The sequence below is a fragment of the Dendroctonus ponderosae genome, unplaced genomic scaffold (genome assembly GCF_020466585.1).
Source record: "Dendroctonus ponderosae isolate FM_Combo_2020 unplaced genomic scaffold, Dpon_F_20191213v2 Dpon_F_20191213_10, whole genome shotgun sequence".
In the NCBI taxonomy this organism is placed as follows: domain Eukaryota; kingdom Metazoa; phylum Arthropoda; class Insecta; order Coleoptera; family Curculionidae; genus Dendroctonus; species Dendroctonus ponderosae.
This window is the reverse complement of record NW_026017111.1, coordinates 3,440,618-3,454,582: the sequence shown is the minus strand read 5'-3', so window position 1 is coordinate 3,454,582 and position 13,965 is coordinate 3,440,618. Positions and strand designations below refer to the sequence as shown.

Below are 13,965 nucleotides of genomic sequence, written 5' to 3'. Positions count from 1 at the left end.
AAGTTAAGTTAATAAATTCGATAGCTCGAAGCACTGATGAATTGATTTAAAATCCAAATTTTTGCGATCTCCACATGCCCAAACGGAGGCCGGTTTTGGGGGAATTTTCGGCTTAATTTCAGCTTGTTTTCAACACTCACCAGTTGGGTTTGAACATTTTTTAGTCGACTAATTTTCAGCTGCAATTGACCCAAGAACACGAAAATGAGCCCATAATAGCCATACATCGAACCGATGTGTTTCCCTACATACTTGCTTAGCTTAAGTTAGTTTCGCGTCACATATTGAAAGCTCTGGCAAAGCGAAACTTTTCCGCCTTAACAAAGAAACTCCCGTTTAACTAAGATGGAAAGGAACAAACGCAAGCTCGGTAAACAAGCGCTGAAACCGGAAACTTTCCACTGAGGCCTTTGTGGCTTCGAAAAATGCTCTTATTCAAATCGGTTAATTCTTATTGCGAAGATTTGCGATTGAAAAGTGGTCGATATTGCCAAACTTGCCAGACAAGCGGCACGATTTGATTTGGCCAGGATTTGGGTTTTCCTTCAATAAATAGTTTAAAGGTGGATTAAGTTTTCTGGGGGCCGCATAAAACGGATTTCTCCTAGCAAAGGAAAATTTCGAGAATTTCCCCATCAATTTTCTCTAAGTGACCCCGATTATGATTATGCCCCGAAAATCTGTGATGCACGACATCAATCCTAGTCGATTTGGGATGACGGATTAAGCGAACCTGAAACCTTTTATCAAATCCTCTCTATTTACTATCGCTCGTTGACCGACGGGACAATATTGGGAAAAATGCCCTAAAAAAAATAAATAAAACCAGTTTTAAGCGATCACATTTTATTCACAACCTTCATTTATTATGGGTTTCTTCCCAGTAACTAAACGGCTGTTGTGGCCAGTTTGTTGGTTGTAAGAATGCTGAAACACCAAACTTTCATTAGCGTTTCACTAGCAAAAGCCTTTGGAGGAGATAGAAAATAAAAAGTTTGGTCAATTTTCAAGCAGTTTTCTCGATTGCTACTGAATATGGAAAGTTATTCGGATTTCTGGCGCAATTTTTACATAAAATTAGCACCATATCGAGAGGCAATTTTTCGAAAGATCAGTTTTAAAAAAAGTCGTCCTGGACCCATCGACTTGGTACTAATTTTCAGCTGAAATCCCCCTGAAGTCCAAAAATACCTGCAGTATTCCGCATTGTTCTGCTAAAATTCTAGCATAGAACGAGTGAGGCCTGGGTAACACTGTGTTGAGTTGCGCTTTTGAGTTGTTGCCGCTCTCTGAGCGGCTAATGAGTTTAACTCGTTGGTTAATGAGTTATAACTCATGGCCGATGACGAAGAAAGCCGTCAACATATTGCTTTTGCGCATACAATTACTTAAAACTATTTGGTTTAAAATGGGAAAATCCAGAAATTTTGATGAAACTTAAAAAAAATTCATAGCTTTGAGGCTGACGAGTTTTCCAAATATTGATATATTTTTGATTTCTCTGGTCGTTTTTTGAGAAAACCTAAATTTTGTCGGCAAAAAAACAAGAACTCTGATTCTAAAACAGAAATTTTGATAAAACTAAACAATTTCAGAACGTTGGGGGGGACGAGTTTTCCAAATATTCATTATATGCTTTTGCTTTATCTGGTCGTTTTTGGAGAAAACCTAGATTTTTTAATAATTTGTTTCGATTTTGTCCCAAATTTAAAGGTAAAATGGGTATTCGAAAAATACGATAAAAAAGACCAAACTGTAAAGACGACGACTTTTCTTGTAAATCCATTTTTTTAACTTTTTTGCATAAAAGACTTTCAGTTTGCCAGTATTTTACAGTAAAACGTTAGGAAAAAACGCGTTGTTCTGTTTAGAGAGAGTTTTGTATAGAAATATTGACATGAAAGTGAAGAAATTGGAATTTAAATAAACCAAATTATTCACAGCGACAAAAGTGACGAGTTTTCCGAATAATTGATTCTAAACTTTCACTTGTTCTGTTCGGGAAAATATTTTYGGGAAAAAATCCAGMAAAAATGATTAGGGTTTTGYYCAAAATTCGAAGCTGCAAAAGGTTCCAGACAAAAACATTACAAAGCTGTTCAGGAGCCGRGTGTTTCAATAAAATTTATTTTATAATTTTTGAAGAAAATACCTGAAGATTGTTAGTATTTTAAGCAAAAATTACATGTTTTTTGGGTAGAAATAATTGCTTAATGGAAACTTTGCTAAAACTGGAATTACCTCAAATTTGAAAGAAACTTGAAAACTCTTCAGAGCGAAGAGGGTGGCGAATTTTCCAAATAATTTTTTGGAAACTTTTGCTCTGGCCGTTTTTTCATGATAATCTTAATATTTTCGGTAGAAAACTGAATAAAGTTTTTGGTTTTTGTGCCAAATTCGAAGCTAAAAATGGTTTTCTAAAGTTCCCTGCAAACCGATGAATGAGGTGAATTTTCTAGCAAAATTTATTTTCTAATTTTTGGTTGAAAAGACCCCATTATTGACCGAAACGAAAAAATCATCAGAAAATAACGTTTTTTTGCGTTTTTGAGTAAAAACTTTTAGTTTTGTGATCGGTTTTTGCGAAAACCTTGATGATTTCCGGGAAGAAACGGAAAGAATTTATTTTCGTTTTTGTCCCAAATTGAAATTGTCCGGACGTTGAAAAGTTTTGGTAACAATCCTACGAAGCTATAGAATTATCTTGTAATTTTTCGCGTAAAAGACCTTCAGATCGTCAGTATTTTTAAGTGAAAATTTACAAAATAGAGCGCTTTTGAGTGGAAAGTAGAGTAAAAAACCACATTTTTTTAACAAGCTCTTCAGAGGAACGACGGTGACGATAATTTATTATAAACTTTCACTTATTCAGTTCGTTTTTTGTTAGAAAATTATTTGATTTTGGTCCCAAATTTGCGAGCAAAGAAACTGAGTTACTGCGCCGGTGCATTGGGTTGGCGCACCAACAAATTTGCGTAGCACTGCGCCAACTCCTAAAAATTCATTGAGTCACCCAGGCCTAGAACCAGTCTCTTGTTCGACGACATTTAAAACAGAAAAACCTACTTACACTGTTGGAGTATCAGAAGCGGCCGGTTGAGCCCATCGACGAAGAATCCTGTTCCTGAACAGCTGCCCGAACGTGATCCTGAACATGCGATTCATGCTGCAGTAGAGGATAAAGTTGACCGAGCCATTGAGGATGGCGCAAATATCCATCACTTCCCCATAATGCTGGTAGCAGGTGAGGAAGAACTCCTTTCCCTCGAGAGCGATCACCAGGGCAAACAGCCCTTGAGGCAGTTCAGTGAGCAGGAACAGAAATAGGATCACCACTAACATTCGCGTCGTTCTATCGGCCCTCCTCTCAAATTTCTTCTGCCTCCCATTGAGGACCAGCGGGTTGTTCTCCTTCAGCATCTGCCTGCCGCGCTTCGCCCTGAACAGGGTCCGGATCAGCCAGAAACTGATCACAATTAGAATGAGGCAGGGCAACAGTTTGAGGAATATCGAGTAGATCCAAAAGTTCACTTTGAGTAGAGTTTTGTAGTTTTCGATCGTATCGCTCAGCCCCACGCGGTACAGGGTGTACACAACGCCCTCTTCCTCAATGTCAATGCTTTCGATCTTGAAGGTGACGTACTGAGGCAGGCAGAGGAAGATGGGAAGAACGTAGCTGGAGTAGATGGCAACAGTGCAGCGCCTGTGCGAGCACAGAACGTGGTTCTTTTCGATGAATCTGGAAAATTGCCAGATTAGAAACAAGAAGAAAGAAATTGAAAACTTAGTACTGTTCAAACATAAATGTTGGTACCTGATGGCAAGGAACCTCCAAACGGCCAAAGTGAGCGTCAAGCAAATGGAGGTGGTGTGCAACACTTGGCTGACATGGATATGGAAAAGAATAAAAATCGCTCCATTATACGTGAGTTCCTTCGTCTGCGAGTCCCATTTGTAGTAGACGGTGAATGGAATGTACTCCAGCATCAGCAGTATGTCGGCCCAGGCCAGAGCGGTCAGGATGCGATTGATCGGAGCGCTGGCCATGTCCTTTCTGCTCAGAACCATAATATTCAAGCAGTTGCTCACGATGCCCAAAACGCAAACCACCACCGCACAGTACGGATGGTACTCTGAAGCGTACACGGTGGCCCAAATCTTCAGAGGACCGCCGCAGTCCTCCAGCTCGGCTTTCGTCCAATTGGACGCGCTCATTCTTCGGCTGTTTCCCGATCAAGCCTGCCCAAACGGGTGCTCGGGCATGTTTCTGGAACGATTAAAGTGTTAAAGGAATTGATTGCTGCAGTTGAAATTTCCAGCACACGCCACTGATTAACAATTGGACTTTTATTAGATTACTTAACATTCATGGAATGTCTTAGCTGCGACACGTTCCCGACGGGTATTGAAAGCCGGCCAGGGTTTAAAACATTTTATATTCATTTCGGTTCTTCGAAGTACTTTGAAGCGCAAAAAGCGTTTTGCGATTGGCGTTGTTGGGCGCAAATGAACTTACCAGCAATTTTCACATCTAACCTAAACATCTAAAAAATGAAGGGCAAAACGGCCAGAGGAAGTTAAAGTGTTTAAGCGAAAAAAACTGTTGTAAATTTACGCCAAAATCCCGGAAAAATGGGGCAAGACTTAACAATTTCAACAGCATTTTAGGCAAAAAAATTCATTTCATTTCAGTTTCCATCACTCAAAGAATCCAAACGAATTTTCAACCTCCTACCTAAACACTACTTACACTTGAGGACAAGTTTTCCTTTACAACCCGCGGCTTAAACTCCGCAACTTTCAATCGGACCGCTTTGATCCAATGAGCGCCAAACGTGGGAAAACACTGAGCGCTTTTCAATTTTCCGGCTAGAGTTTCCCCGTTAGCGCATGAGCTCTGTTTTGGGAAACTTTTCAGATTAACAACAATTTTAGCTGGAAATCTTTTTTTCAGTGGGGGATCAAACAACTGTAGAAAAACACTTTTTCCCGAAAACACTTAAGCTTAACATAAATCCTGGAAACTTCCTAAGCAAGGAATTCCTCTACACTTCGTCTTCTTGCATTTGGCTCCTGATCTTCATCTGCTCGGTTCCACTATTCTCAACTGAAGCACCTGGCGGCTGTTCAGCGGCTCTGGAAGACTGCACGACCAGCAGCCGATCCATCAAACTTAAAATCTACAAAACCCCGACTTTAGCAGCTGAAGAACCCAAATCAGAGCCCAATACCTCATTAGAAACCTGATGTCCCTCATCGATTAAGACCTTGAACTTGTTGAAGAAATCTTCGGATTCTTCGTAAAACCCCAACAGCTCCAACATCAGACTACCATTAGCCAACAAAGACACATCGGATGGCATCAAAACAAGAGCTTGCTTGAGGGCTCTTAGGGCATTCTCCGTGTCTTTTAGCTCAAACAATGTATCTACAAAATATGGCGAATGCGCTCTAATCAGCTAATTGCATGTTAAGATCGCAGTCTTTCGGACAACTGGGGCTTTAATTAATCCGTCTCCAAGGGCAGAATGACCCTCTGGTAATCGAAAGAGCGCATTAAACCCTCCTAATGTGGCTCAAATGCAATTTAGTTTATGGAGCCCCCAGTTGACCAGGGCTGATTTATCGGGCGGAACAGAAACAAATTGAATCGCTCTAGCTGTTTCAACTCGACGCGTTTTGGAAAAGTGGCTGAACTCAACAGCTTGATACTCAGTGCCTGATGATGGCAACGAGCTGAAACTTGGTGAGTTTAGAGAGTCGACTCTTCGCGATAAAACGCCCCGAAAGCCAACTCTTTACCCTCCAACCAGTTAAATCTCCCCAATAAAACCCCACCCTTCGCAACACTCCATCTAATCTTTCTGATAAAAGTTGGACGTACTTACATCCCAACAAAGCAAAACAGTCGCCCACATCCGGACGCAAATTAACCGCAGCGCAGGCAAAATTGAATCCAGATGCTGGCTGATTGGTAGCCAGATGGACCAGAGCCAGATTGTAGAGGATTTTCCAGTTCAACGGCGATATCCAGAGGCCTCGTTTCAAGCAGCTGATGGCCTGCCAATCGGGCATGTGTATGCAGGCCGAACCCTGGATGATTCACTTACCGCAATGTACTTTTGTTTGGAGTAGAAGCACAGGCCGATGTTGTTCCAGAGTGCCACGGATTCTGGCTCGTAAAGCACGGCGATTTTGTACTTGGTGAGCGCCACCTCAAAGTCTTCGTGTCTCTGCAAGAAAACTGAAATGTTCCCAAAGGAGATTGAGTGGTGAGTTTCCTACGTGAGTGATGCATCCTATGCCCAGCAGGGCTTTGGAACAGGCTGGATCCAGAGCCAAGGCTTGGCTCAGGCGCTCGAAAGCGTGCTGAGTCTGGCCAGTCTTCAGATACAGCAGGCCAGACTCGGTCAGCAACTGGACACTGTCTGGACAGAACCTGGAACAGCAATTTGCCAGATTTTCTACTAGTTGACCGAACTGAACCTACTCAGCAGCCGCATTCCCTACGGCAATGGCCGAGGCGAAGTCTTTCTCTCCAACCAGGAGTCTGATCAGCAAAGCGTAGGATTCCTCTTGTTTGCCAACTTTGACGCTTTTGTGCGCGTACTCTTTGGCCTTCTGGCTGTTTCCAAGTTTCACATAAGTTTTCGCTGGAAATAACGTGGATTCCTTTTCATGGATGCGCTACTCCATAAGCTCATTAGCGAGCATCGGAATGTCTGGGTTAGAGCGACTTACCAATAAGATAATCCAGATTCCAGTCGGGATTTTTCGAAAGTTTCTCAGCCTCCAAAAGGGCGTTGAGGGAGAGCCGATAGCGCCCCATTTCGTAGCTGAAACATTATTGCGAAGTTGCCCTGTTTTCCTTAGTTTTCGGCCCTAACTCAAAGCCTGATGTTCAGCTTCAACCTCCCAAGGTTTCCTGGGTTTAACTGCTAAATTATTCAATAACGGAGACTTACAGACAACTGGCCACTTCCTTGAGAATATTGGCGTTTTTCTGGTTCAGCTTCAAGCACTTCTGGAACGTGTCCAGAGCCTCTAGGATATTGCCCTGGCTTTTGAGGATCACTCCCTAGAAGCAGAGAGGGATTTTCCCTGGGAACTCCCCTAGAGCTGTGACTAACTTGTTTGAAGAAGGCATATTCGTTTTTTCCATGACTGCGCGCCATTTCTCCATTAATCAACTCCTTGCAGCTGGCAATTTCGCCTCGTACGTGTTGCAGGTGAATCAACCAATTCAGCTTCTCCATGGGAGGAAACTCGCCCACATCTTTGGCCAGCTGCTTACCTGAAAGTTGGTGTTCCAGTGCACTGGGAGAAGCATGAAGTGGGAAACTTACCGATTTTTGTTGAGTTAGAAAGTGCTTTGCCATTCAGCAGCATTTTCCTCAAACGTTTCCCAACAATCGCCTCTAAACACTGGGTTTTAAACAGTGTTTGTTGGCTTGTTGCCCTGGCAACAACACTTGCTTGTTTTGCCCGACATTGAGGAAATTTCACGGAGGTTGTCAAGTGGGCGATTAAAACACAGCATATCCGGATGGGACATTTTTTATTGCTGATATTTACAGAGGTTTGCTGCATGAAGTCATCCGAGTCCCCCGCCGGCTAAAGAACCCAGCAGCTTCGGATCGATTCGGTTATCCAAAGTGAAGCCGACTGGTAGCTGATTATTGACCTTCTTCCGCAGCTGCGTGATTGGTCTGAAGCCGTTTTCATCGGCCACATATGTGACCACAGTGATCACTCCGTCTTCTTCAAATTCATATGATCCGGACACTGAAAGCGCGCTTCCAGTAGGGGTTTTCTTCAAACTGCCCTCTTCGCTTCGTTCGCTTCCATCTGCCGTTTTGTAGCTGAAGAGCGAAGACAGTGTCGAATTGCCACTTGAAATAATACTGGACTTCACTTACCCAAAATAGTATCCATTGGGATTAAAGTCATTAACGTAGAACGTGAGCGACGCCCTTATAAGCAGCGAATTGCTCCAAACCAGCACGAAAATCACACCAAACCGACAATGAACCGAATCCATTCTATGCAGGATGCTTCTTCTCGATTTCTTAATGCCACTTGGATTTATACTGAACGCAGTTTTGTTTTTTGTACAAACTTATAAAAAACGTCCAGATTCTGCATTGTAAGCCGATACAATACCAATTTGCAGTGGCGCCCCGCCATGCTGCAGCTCTGGATTCTTCGGCTAATTGAATTAATATCAGCAAGATACGCCTCTGGCTCGATTATGATCACCAATCGGATTTTTCCGCGAGCGCTGCCCATCTTCCAACAATTCGTCAAGGTTGGGCTCGAAAAGATCATCAAGAATCATGAAATCGCGAAAAAAATACACCAATTAAATCGTTACGTTTCCTTTATCGCATCGGCAGGTGAGAAAAATCTGATTTTCGTCAAAAAGAAACCAGAATTCGTTAGAGCAAGGTTTTGTTGAGGTGTCGTCAAAGTTTCGAACTGTGCACACCTTCAGGGAGTTTTTTATTCTCTTCTATAGACAATCGATGCAATCGACGCAAGCCATGCGAATAATTTGAGTTTTATGAAATCTGGAAAAGCGCGAATGTTGCCGATTTTTGCATAAAATAGCGCATACCATACTGAATGTGTTGTGAAAGTTTCGAGTTGCAGTCGCCTTCAGCGATTTTTTAATGCATTTTCAAACACATGCGATTATAAAGAACACCCAGCGATTTTTGGCAAATGTTTCGAAATTAATTAATTTTTGCAAATCGACGCCCAAAATTAAATTTCTGAATGTCGTATTCAATAGTGTGAAACCTACTTAATGCGCTCTGAATGTTCTGAATTCGATACTCCCTAAAGGATTTTTTTACAAATTTACAAACTTATGCGACTATAAACCACACTCATCGACCATCTGCAACCGTTGAGAAAAATCAAAATTTCTCAGAACCCAAGGCAGCCCTGACGAAGCCGATCGTCATATTAAGGATCTAAAACCTTGCTTAATGTTTACGGAAAGTTTCGAATTGATGCCATCTTCAAGGAAAATTTAATGAATTTTTAAACTTGCGCTATTTTCTTCAAAAATAAACCAGAATTCGATATAACAAGGTTTTGTTGAGGTGTCGTCAAAGTTTCGAACTGTGCACACCTTCAGGGAGTTTGTTATTCTCTTCTATAGACAATCGATCCAATCGACGCTAGCCATGCGAATACTTTGAGTTTTATGAAATCTGGAAAAGCGCGGATGTTGCCGCTTTTTGCATAAAATAGCGCATTCCATACTGAATGTGTTGTGAAAGTTTCGAGTTGCAGTCGCCTTCAGGGATTTTTTAATGAATTTTCACACACATGCGATTATAAAGAACACCCAGCGATTTTTCGCATATGGTTGGAAATTATTTCATTTTTGCAAATCGACGCCCAAAAATAAATTTATGAATTTCGTATTCAATAGTGTGAAACCTACTTAATGCACTCTGAATGTTCTAAACTCGATGCTGCTCCCTAAGGGATTTTTTCATAAATTTACAAACTTATGCGACTATAAAACACACTCATCGACCATCTGCAACCGTGGAGAAAAATCAAATTTTCCCAAAACCCAAGACAGCGGTGACAATGCCAATCCTTCCATTCAAGATCTAAAACCTTGCTTAATCTCTACGGAAAGTTTCGAATTGATGCCAACTTCAAGGAACATTTAATTAATTTTTAAACTTGCGCTATTGCAGACGACATGGACTTTCCGCACCAGTCTGAAAAAGCAATTATTTTCTCTCAAACAAAAAGGGCTAGAAAGTAGCGGACTTGGGAATTCAATAGCTTAAAAGCTACGTTACATGGTTTAAAGGTTTCGAATCATTACCCCAATCAAAAAATTGAACACCCGACAAAACTGTTCAGATGAATCATCATCCTTTTTCTGTTATTGCTACCGTGCAAGGACAACGATACGGATCTAGGATAAGCCATCCTTGAACCCATGCCCATTAAATGGAACGAATAGGAACCTTATTGTTTTTTTCTTCTGCTTCAACCACGATCTGTGTGGTAAGCATGACACGCATTATATCAATAAATAATCAGTTTCTGCTTTAGCCAAAGGAACTCGTGCATACGGCTAGTGAACCCATTAATTAAGGGAGTTTTTCTCCTGTTTTCCAAAATGTTCAGTCGAGATCAGAAAACCGTTATCGAAACAAGCCAAAAAATGGATTTTGCCGCCACCAGAGAGGGAAAAACTCAAATCAATACTTTCATCTGGACAATGGCGGATGCGCCCCAAAGTCCAAACTTTAGTTTGCAGCCTAAGGCAATACTAGCTTCAGTCAAAGTACTTTGGTCTTCAACTCAGATTTGATATTTCCCAGTTTGGATCTCAGCCAAATTCTCAAATTGAGGAAGAACCTGAACGTAGTTTATTTGTAAACAATACATCCCCTTCTCAAATACTCAAAATATTAACAATCTGTCGAAACGTACCTTTTCTTTCCAGCCAGTTCAACTGGAAATACATCCTGATTGCTTATTATCCAGACATCAGGCATGCGACCAAATTCGAGGCGAAGTGAGCCCTTGAACTTGGTCCTCCTGTTGCTCTTCGACGAAGGGATTAGCACAAATTTCCACGCCTGTTCCATGCTGGATCCGACGTGAATCAGCAAGTGGTCGACAAACAGACAGTTTCGGTCCAGATTTCGCGCTGCTGAGTCGCACGCTGATCCAGATCGGGCAAAGTTCCCGTGCTTGAACTATCGAAAAAACAATGCGTAAGTGAAGTTTTAGTGGGATTTTTGTATGTAGCTGTGGATCGTTTTTGTCAATGTCTTAAGAACTAATTTAATTCGACTATTCAGTTAGAGGACAGGGGCCGATTTTTTGGAGTTGTGTTATCAAGCCCCGTTCTAACGCCCTTAACGTTGCAATTTTTGGCCCCGAAAACCTCAAATAACTGAAAAGTTCCAAAAACCTCGCATTTACGGCAAATCATTTTGGAATCTTGCAAGCAATTACGAGCGACGAGCAGTGACATAAACCGGTGAAGCATCCTCCACTCAGTTTCTTTAGTGTCCCATAAACGCGACAAACTACACAGCGGGCTTATTTTCACTTTCAAATTAGACAATTACTTGCCAAGTTGTTCTTGCTTCGATTTTCCACGCTATTAGACTTAACGGTGCAGAATAAAATTGAGGATTTTCTTCACAGGACTCGAGTTTTATTCGTTCAGTGACGTTCAATCGTACATAATCGCGAAAAACTCCGGATAAAAAATAACGAAAATCTTTAGCAAAGAAAAACCTAAAGGAAATGGTTCAAAATGGTTACTCCGCAATACTTTTGGCTTTGGCGCAGCGCCGTTCGCACCTCCTTAATTCAAAATCGGAAAAGCTGCGTTCTGAACTTTTTCTTCTCAGGAAAAACTCCAACCCCTCGTCAACCCATTTTTTCAATTTTCAAAGTGGTTTTGCTGCTGCTGCTGCTGCTGCTCAGATGGCCGTTAGAGTCCAATGCGCATCAGATGAGGCATGTGGAAGAGGAATTCCGGTACTACAATGTGGGAGTTCTGATGGCCTCCAACCTCAATTACCCGTTCGATTTGGAGAGGTGCGGCCCTGCCGTCGACATGGCTTTGGAGGAGGTGAATGAAAAATTCCTCGCTCAGCATCGAATCAAGCTTTTGAAGGTCCAGAAAAGGTGAGCGAAGCTTTGAGGCCTCCAATTGTTGCCCACTCCAACTGGCTCTACTCACCCCTGTACCTTTGCATGCAGCGGATTCAAGGCCCCAATTAGCTGATATTTAAATAAGTTATTGCAGGCTTCAATATTCAAGGGGCGTCACTTCGTCCAATCAGGGCCATTTCACTGTCCACGCATCGTCCTATAATTTGCTCTGATTCGTCGCCTATTGAATTACGGTTTTAGTCATTGCTTGATTGGAAATGCAGAAAAACTATGTATGTATCTAGGTAGGTAGGTTTTTGTGGAAAAGCCTGGATTTTCCTTTTCAATTATTGGCGTTTTCTTTGATCTTCTGGTCAGTCGGAGACAGGGGAAATTGAAACCGCTATGTATGCATTAGGGTCTTACGGCCAATTTTTTGAGCCCCCAGGGGGCCTCGATGGCAATAAATTTTCCTGCAAAATTCTGAAACTGCCGAAGAATAAAATTTCCTACAGACCTGGTCGTAAAGCTTTAATAACTCCGGCGAACGTGCCTTATGGTGCAGCCCGATGGATGTGGGGAAATTAATAAAACATTGAAAACCGAGCTCATGGGGTGATTGGAGGAGCGCCATTATCAAGCCATGTTTGTTTTTCCTCCTCGTTTCACAGACCATTACGCCAAAACACTCTAATTACTCAATTTCGATCAAAACGGTAAACTGGCAAGTTTTGCGTGCACCTCGTAGCAAAACAGGCGCAGCCGAAAGGAGCCGACGTTGCTCGGGCGTATAGGCGTCTATGCGTGGAAGTGAGAGCCACATACCAGTCGACTTGGGACCGGCGGAACTACCAGGGCTGATCGCAAAGTTGGCAACAAAGTCGCCCAGTCTGGATTTTCCTAGTTGGAAATTTCCCGTTCGGAACATGAGCCTACAGCGCGGAAGCCCAAGCTCGAGCTCATTAGCGGAATATTTTAAGCAGTAATTGTGGGCTGCTTTATCACCAGACCCAGAGAAAAACGACCGCCTTGTTAGAACCTCACTGGACAGGAAAATGCAGACATTTATTGCTTTTTCCCATTATAAATCGAGCTCGAGTATATAAATTTAAAAAAATCTCTGGTGCATTAATAGGAGTCGTACGTGTGTAACTTTCTCAGAGGCGGAGCAATGGAGTATTTGGCGAAGCGATTTTGAATTTTTTGTGTATCTATTGCTTTGCAAACTGAAAAAGTGCTTTTCCCCCAAGTTACCCTTCGTGCAGTGGCGTGCTTGCCCCGGGATTGGCGTCCGACATGCACTTTGTATCCGATGTGATCGCTTTCATTGGTCCAGCCTGCCTGTTCGCCTTGGAGCCAGTGGCTCGATTGGCTGCCTACTGGAACACCCCCATCATTACCGGAATGGGCGATCAGGTGAGGATTTCTGGTCCTCTTAAGGGCAGCTTTTGAGTGAAACTTCCCCGCTTGTTTCAGCCACCGAGTGAAGGCGAGCTTTCAGTCACATCTCGCATTTTGGGCAGATACAACCCGAGCAATAAAACCGACAGCGCCGTAAGTAACAAGGGAACAAACCCAAGGGCGGATCCANGGGGGGGGGGTCATGGGCCAGGGGGGCCATTCAATTCTCTATCCAACGATGCCAAAACGAATTATCTGGGTTGAATGGTTCTTGAGAAACTTCGAAAAAAGCAGCGTCATGTTCAAGTGGATTTTGCAACTCAAAAAAAAACGACGCAAATCTAAACCTTCTTGAATTCAAGCATTTTTTGAGAAAACTGCCAACATTTCCTTATCGATGGTACACTTTCTAAAAAGGCCATTTATTTCTGTCTAGAATGATGTACAAATGAGCGTTCTTGCTCATTTTGCCTCCGAAATATGAGCAAAAACGGGACGGTAAAAATAAATTTTGGCATAATCTTGCACCTAAGTGTCTGATATTCAAATTTCGCTTTCTGGGCCAAAACTATTCGAATTTCGTCACTCACGTTGTTACGACTGAATCAACTTTTCAATTCTCTATCCAACGATGCCAAAACGAATTCTGAGACTCGAATGGTTCTTGAGAAACTTCGAAAAAAGCAGCGCCATGTTCAAGTGGATTTTGCAACTCAAAAAAAACCACGCAAATCTAAAACTTCTTGAATTCAAGCATTTTTTGAGAAAACTGCTAACAATTCCCTCTCCATGGTTCACTTTCTAAAAAGGCCACTTATTTCTGCCTAGAATGATGTACAAATGAGCGTTCTTGCTCATTTTGCCTCCGAGAAATGAGCAAAAACGGGACGGAAAACATGAAATTTTGGC

General features: G+C 42.3%; 5 protein-coding genes across 6 annotated transcripts in view; 2 read left to right on the top strand and 3 right to left on the bottom strand.

The window, feature by feature from the left end:
* Positions 1 to 30, top strand: part of LOC109534847 (endochitinase) — a gene marked incomplete in the record, with an annotated part of 8,191 nt that extends 8,161 nt beyond the window's left edge. Inside the window, 1 exon segment of the mRNA XM_048662261.1 lies at positions 1 to 30.
* A 799-nt stretch (positions 31 to 829) lies between these two features.
* On the bottom strand, positions 830 to 4,836 carry LOC109534853 (G-protein coupled receptor dmsr-1). 2 transcript variants are annotated; one of them, XM_048662262.1, is made up of 4 exons: positions 4,751 to 4,836; positions 3,815 to 4,267; positions 3,071 to 3,739; positions 830 to 927 (listed from the first exon to the last, which is right to left on the bottom strand). In XM_048662262.1, exons 2-4 carry the CDS (start codon positions 4,213 to 4,215, stop codon positions 888 to 890), a joined length of 1,110 nt encoding a protein of 369 aa, XP_048518219.1. In that variant the 5' UTR covers positions 4,216 to 4,267; positions 4,751 to 4,836; the 3' UTR covers positions 830 to 887. The 2 variants fall into 2 exon arrangements, with proteins under 2 accessions (XP_048518219.1, XP_019756189.1); XM_019900630.2 differs by lacking the exon at positions 4,751 to 4,836 and having other exon boundaries at positions 3,815 to 4,307.
* Positions 4,558 to 7,488, bottom strand: LOC109534852 (Bardet-Biedl syndrome 4 protein). The gene is made up of 10 exons (XM_019900629.2): positions 7,347 to 7,488; positions 7,131 to 7,294; positions 6,966 to 7,078; positions 6,742 to 6,836; positions 6,491 to 6,653; positions 6,286 to 6,439; positions 6,111 to 6,233; positions 5,889 to 6,060; positions 5,232 to 5,428; positions 4,558 to 5,180 (listed from the first exon to the last, which is right to left on the bottom strand). The coding sequence occupies exons 1-10, from the start codon at positions 7,387 to 7,389 to the stop codon at positions 5,046 to 5,048; spliced, it is 1,359 nt and encodes a 452-aa protein (XP_019756188.2). The 5' UTR covers positions 7,390 to 7,488; the 3' UTR covers positions 4,558 to 5,045.
* Positions 7,489 to 7,541: 53 nt separating this feature from the next.
* Positions 7,542 to 8,201, bottom strand: LOC109534854 (endocuticle structural glycoprotein ABD-5-like). The gene is made up of 2 exons (XM_019900631.2): positions 7,920 to 8,201; positions 7,542 to 7,862 (listed from the first exon to the last, which is right to left on the bottom strand). The coding sequence occupies exons 1-2, from the start codon at positions 8,039 to 8,041 to the stop codon at positions 7,595 to 7,597; spliced, it is 390 nt and encodes a 129-aa protein (XP_019756190.1). The 5' UTR covers positions 8,042 to 8,201; the 3' UTR covers positions 7,542 to 7,594.
* Positions 8,202 to 11,469: 3,268 nt separating this feature from the next.
* LOC109534857 (atrial natriuretic peptide receptor 1) overlaps positions 11,470 to 13,965 on the top strand; it is a gene marked incomplete in the record, with an annotated part of 15,659 nt that continues 13,163 nt past the window's right edge. The window contains 3 exon segments of the mRNA XM_048662173.1: positions 11,470 to 11,688; positions 12,906 to 13,071; positions 13,132 to 13,209. Of these exon segments, the coding sequence (XP_048518130.1) occupies positions 11,513 to 11,688; positions 12,906 to 13,071; positions 13,132 to 13,209 (420 nt within the window).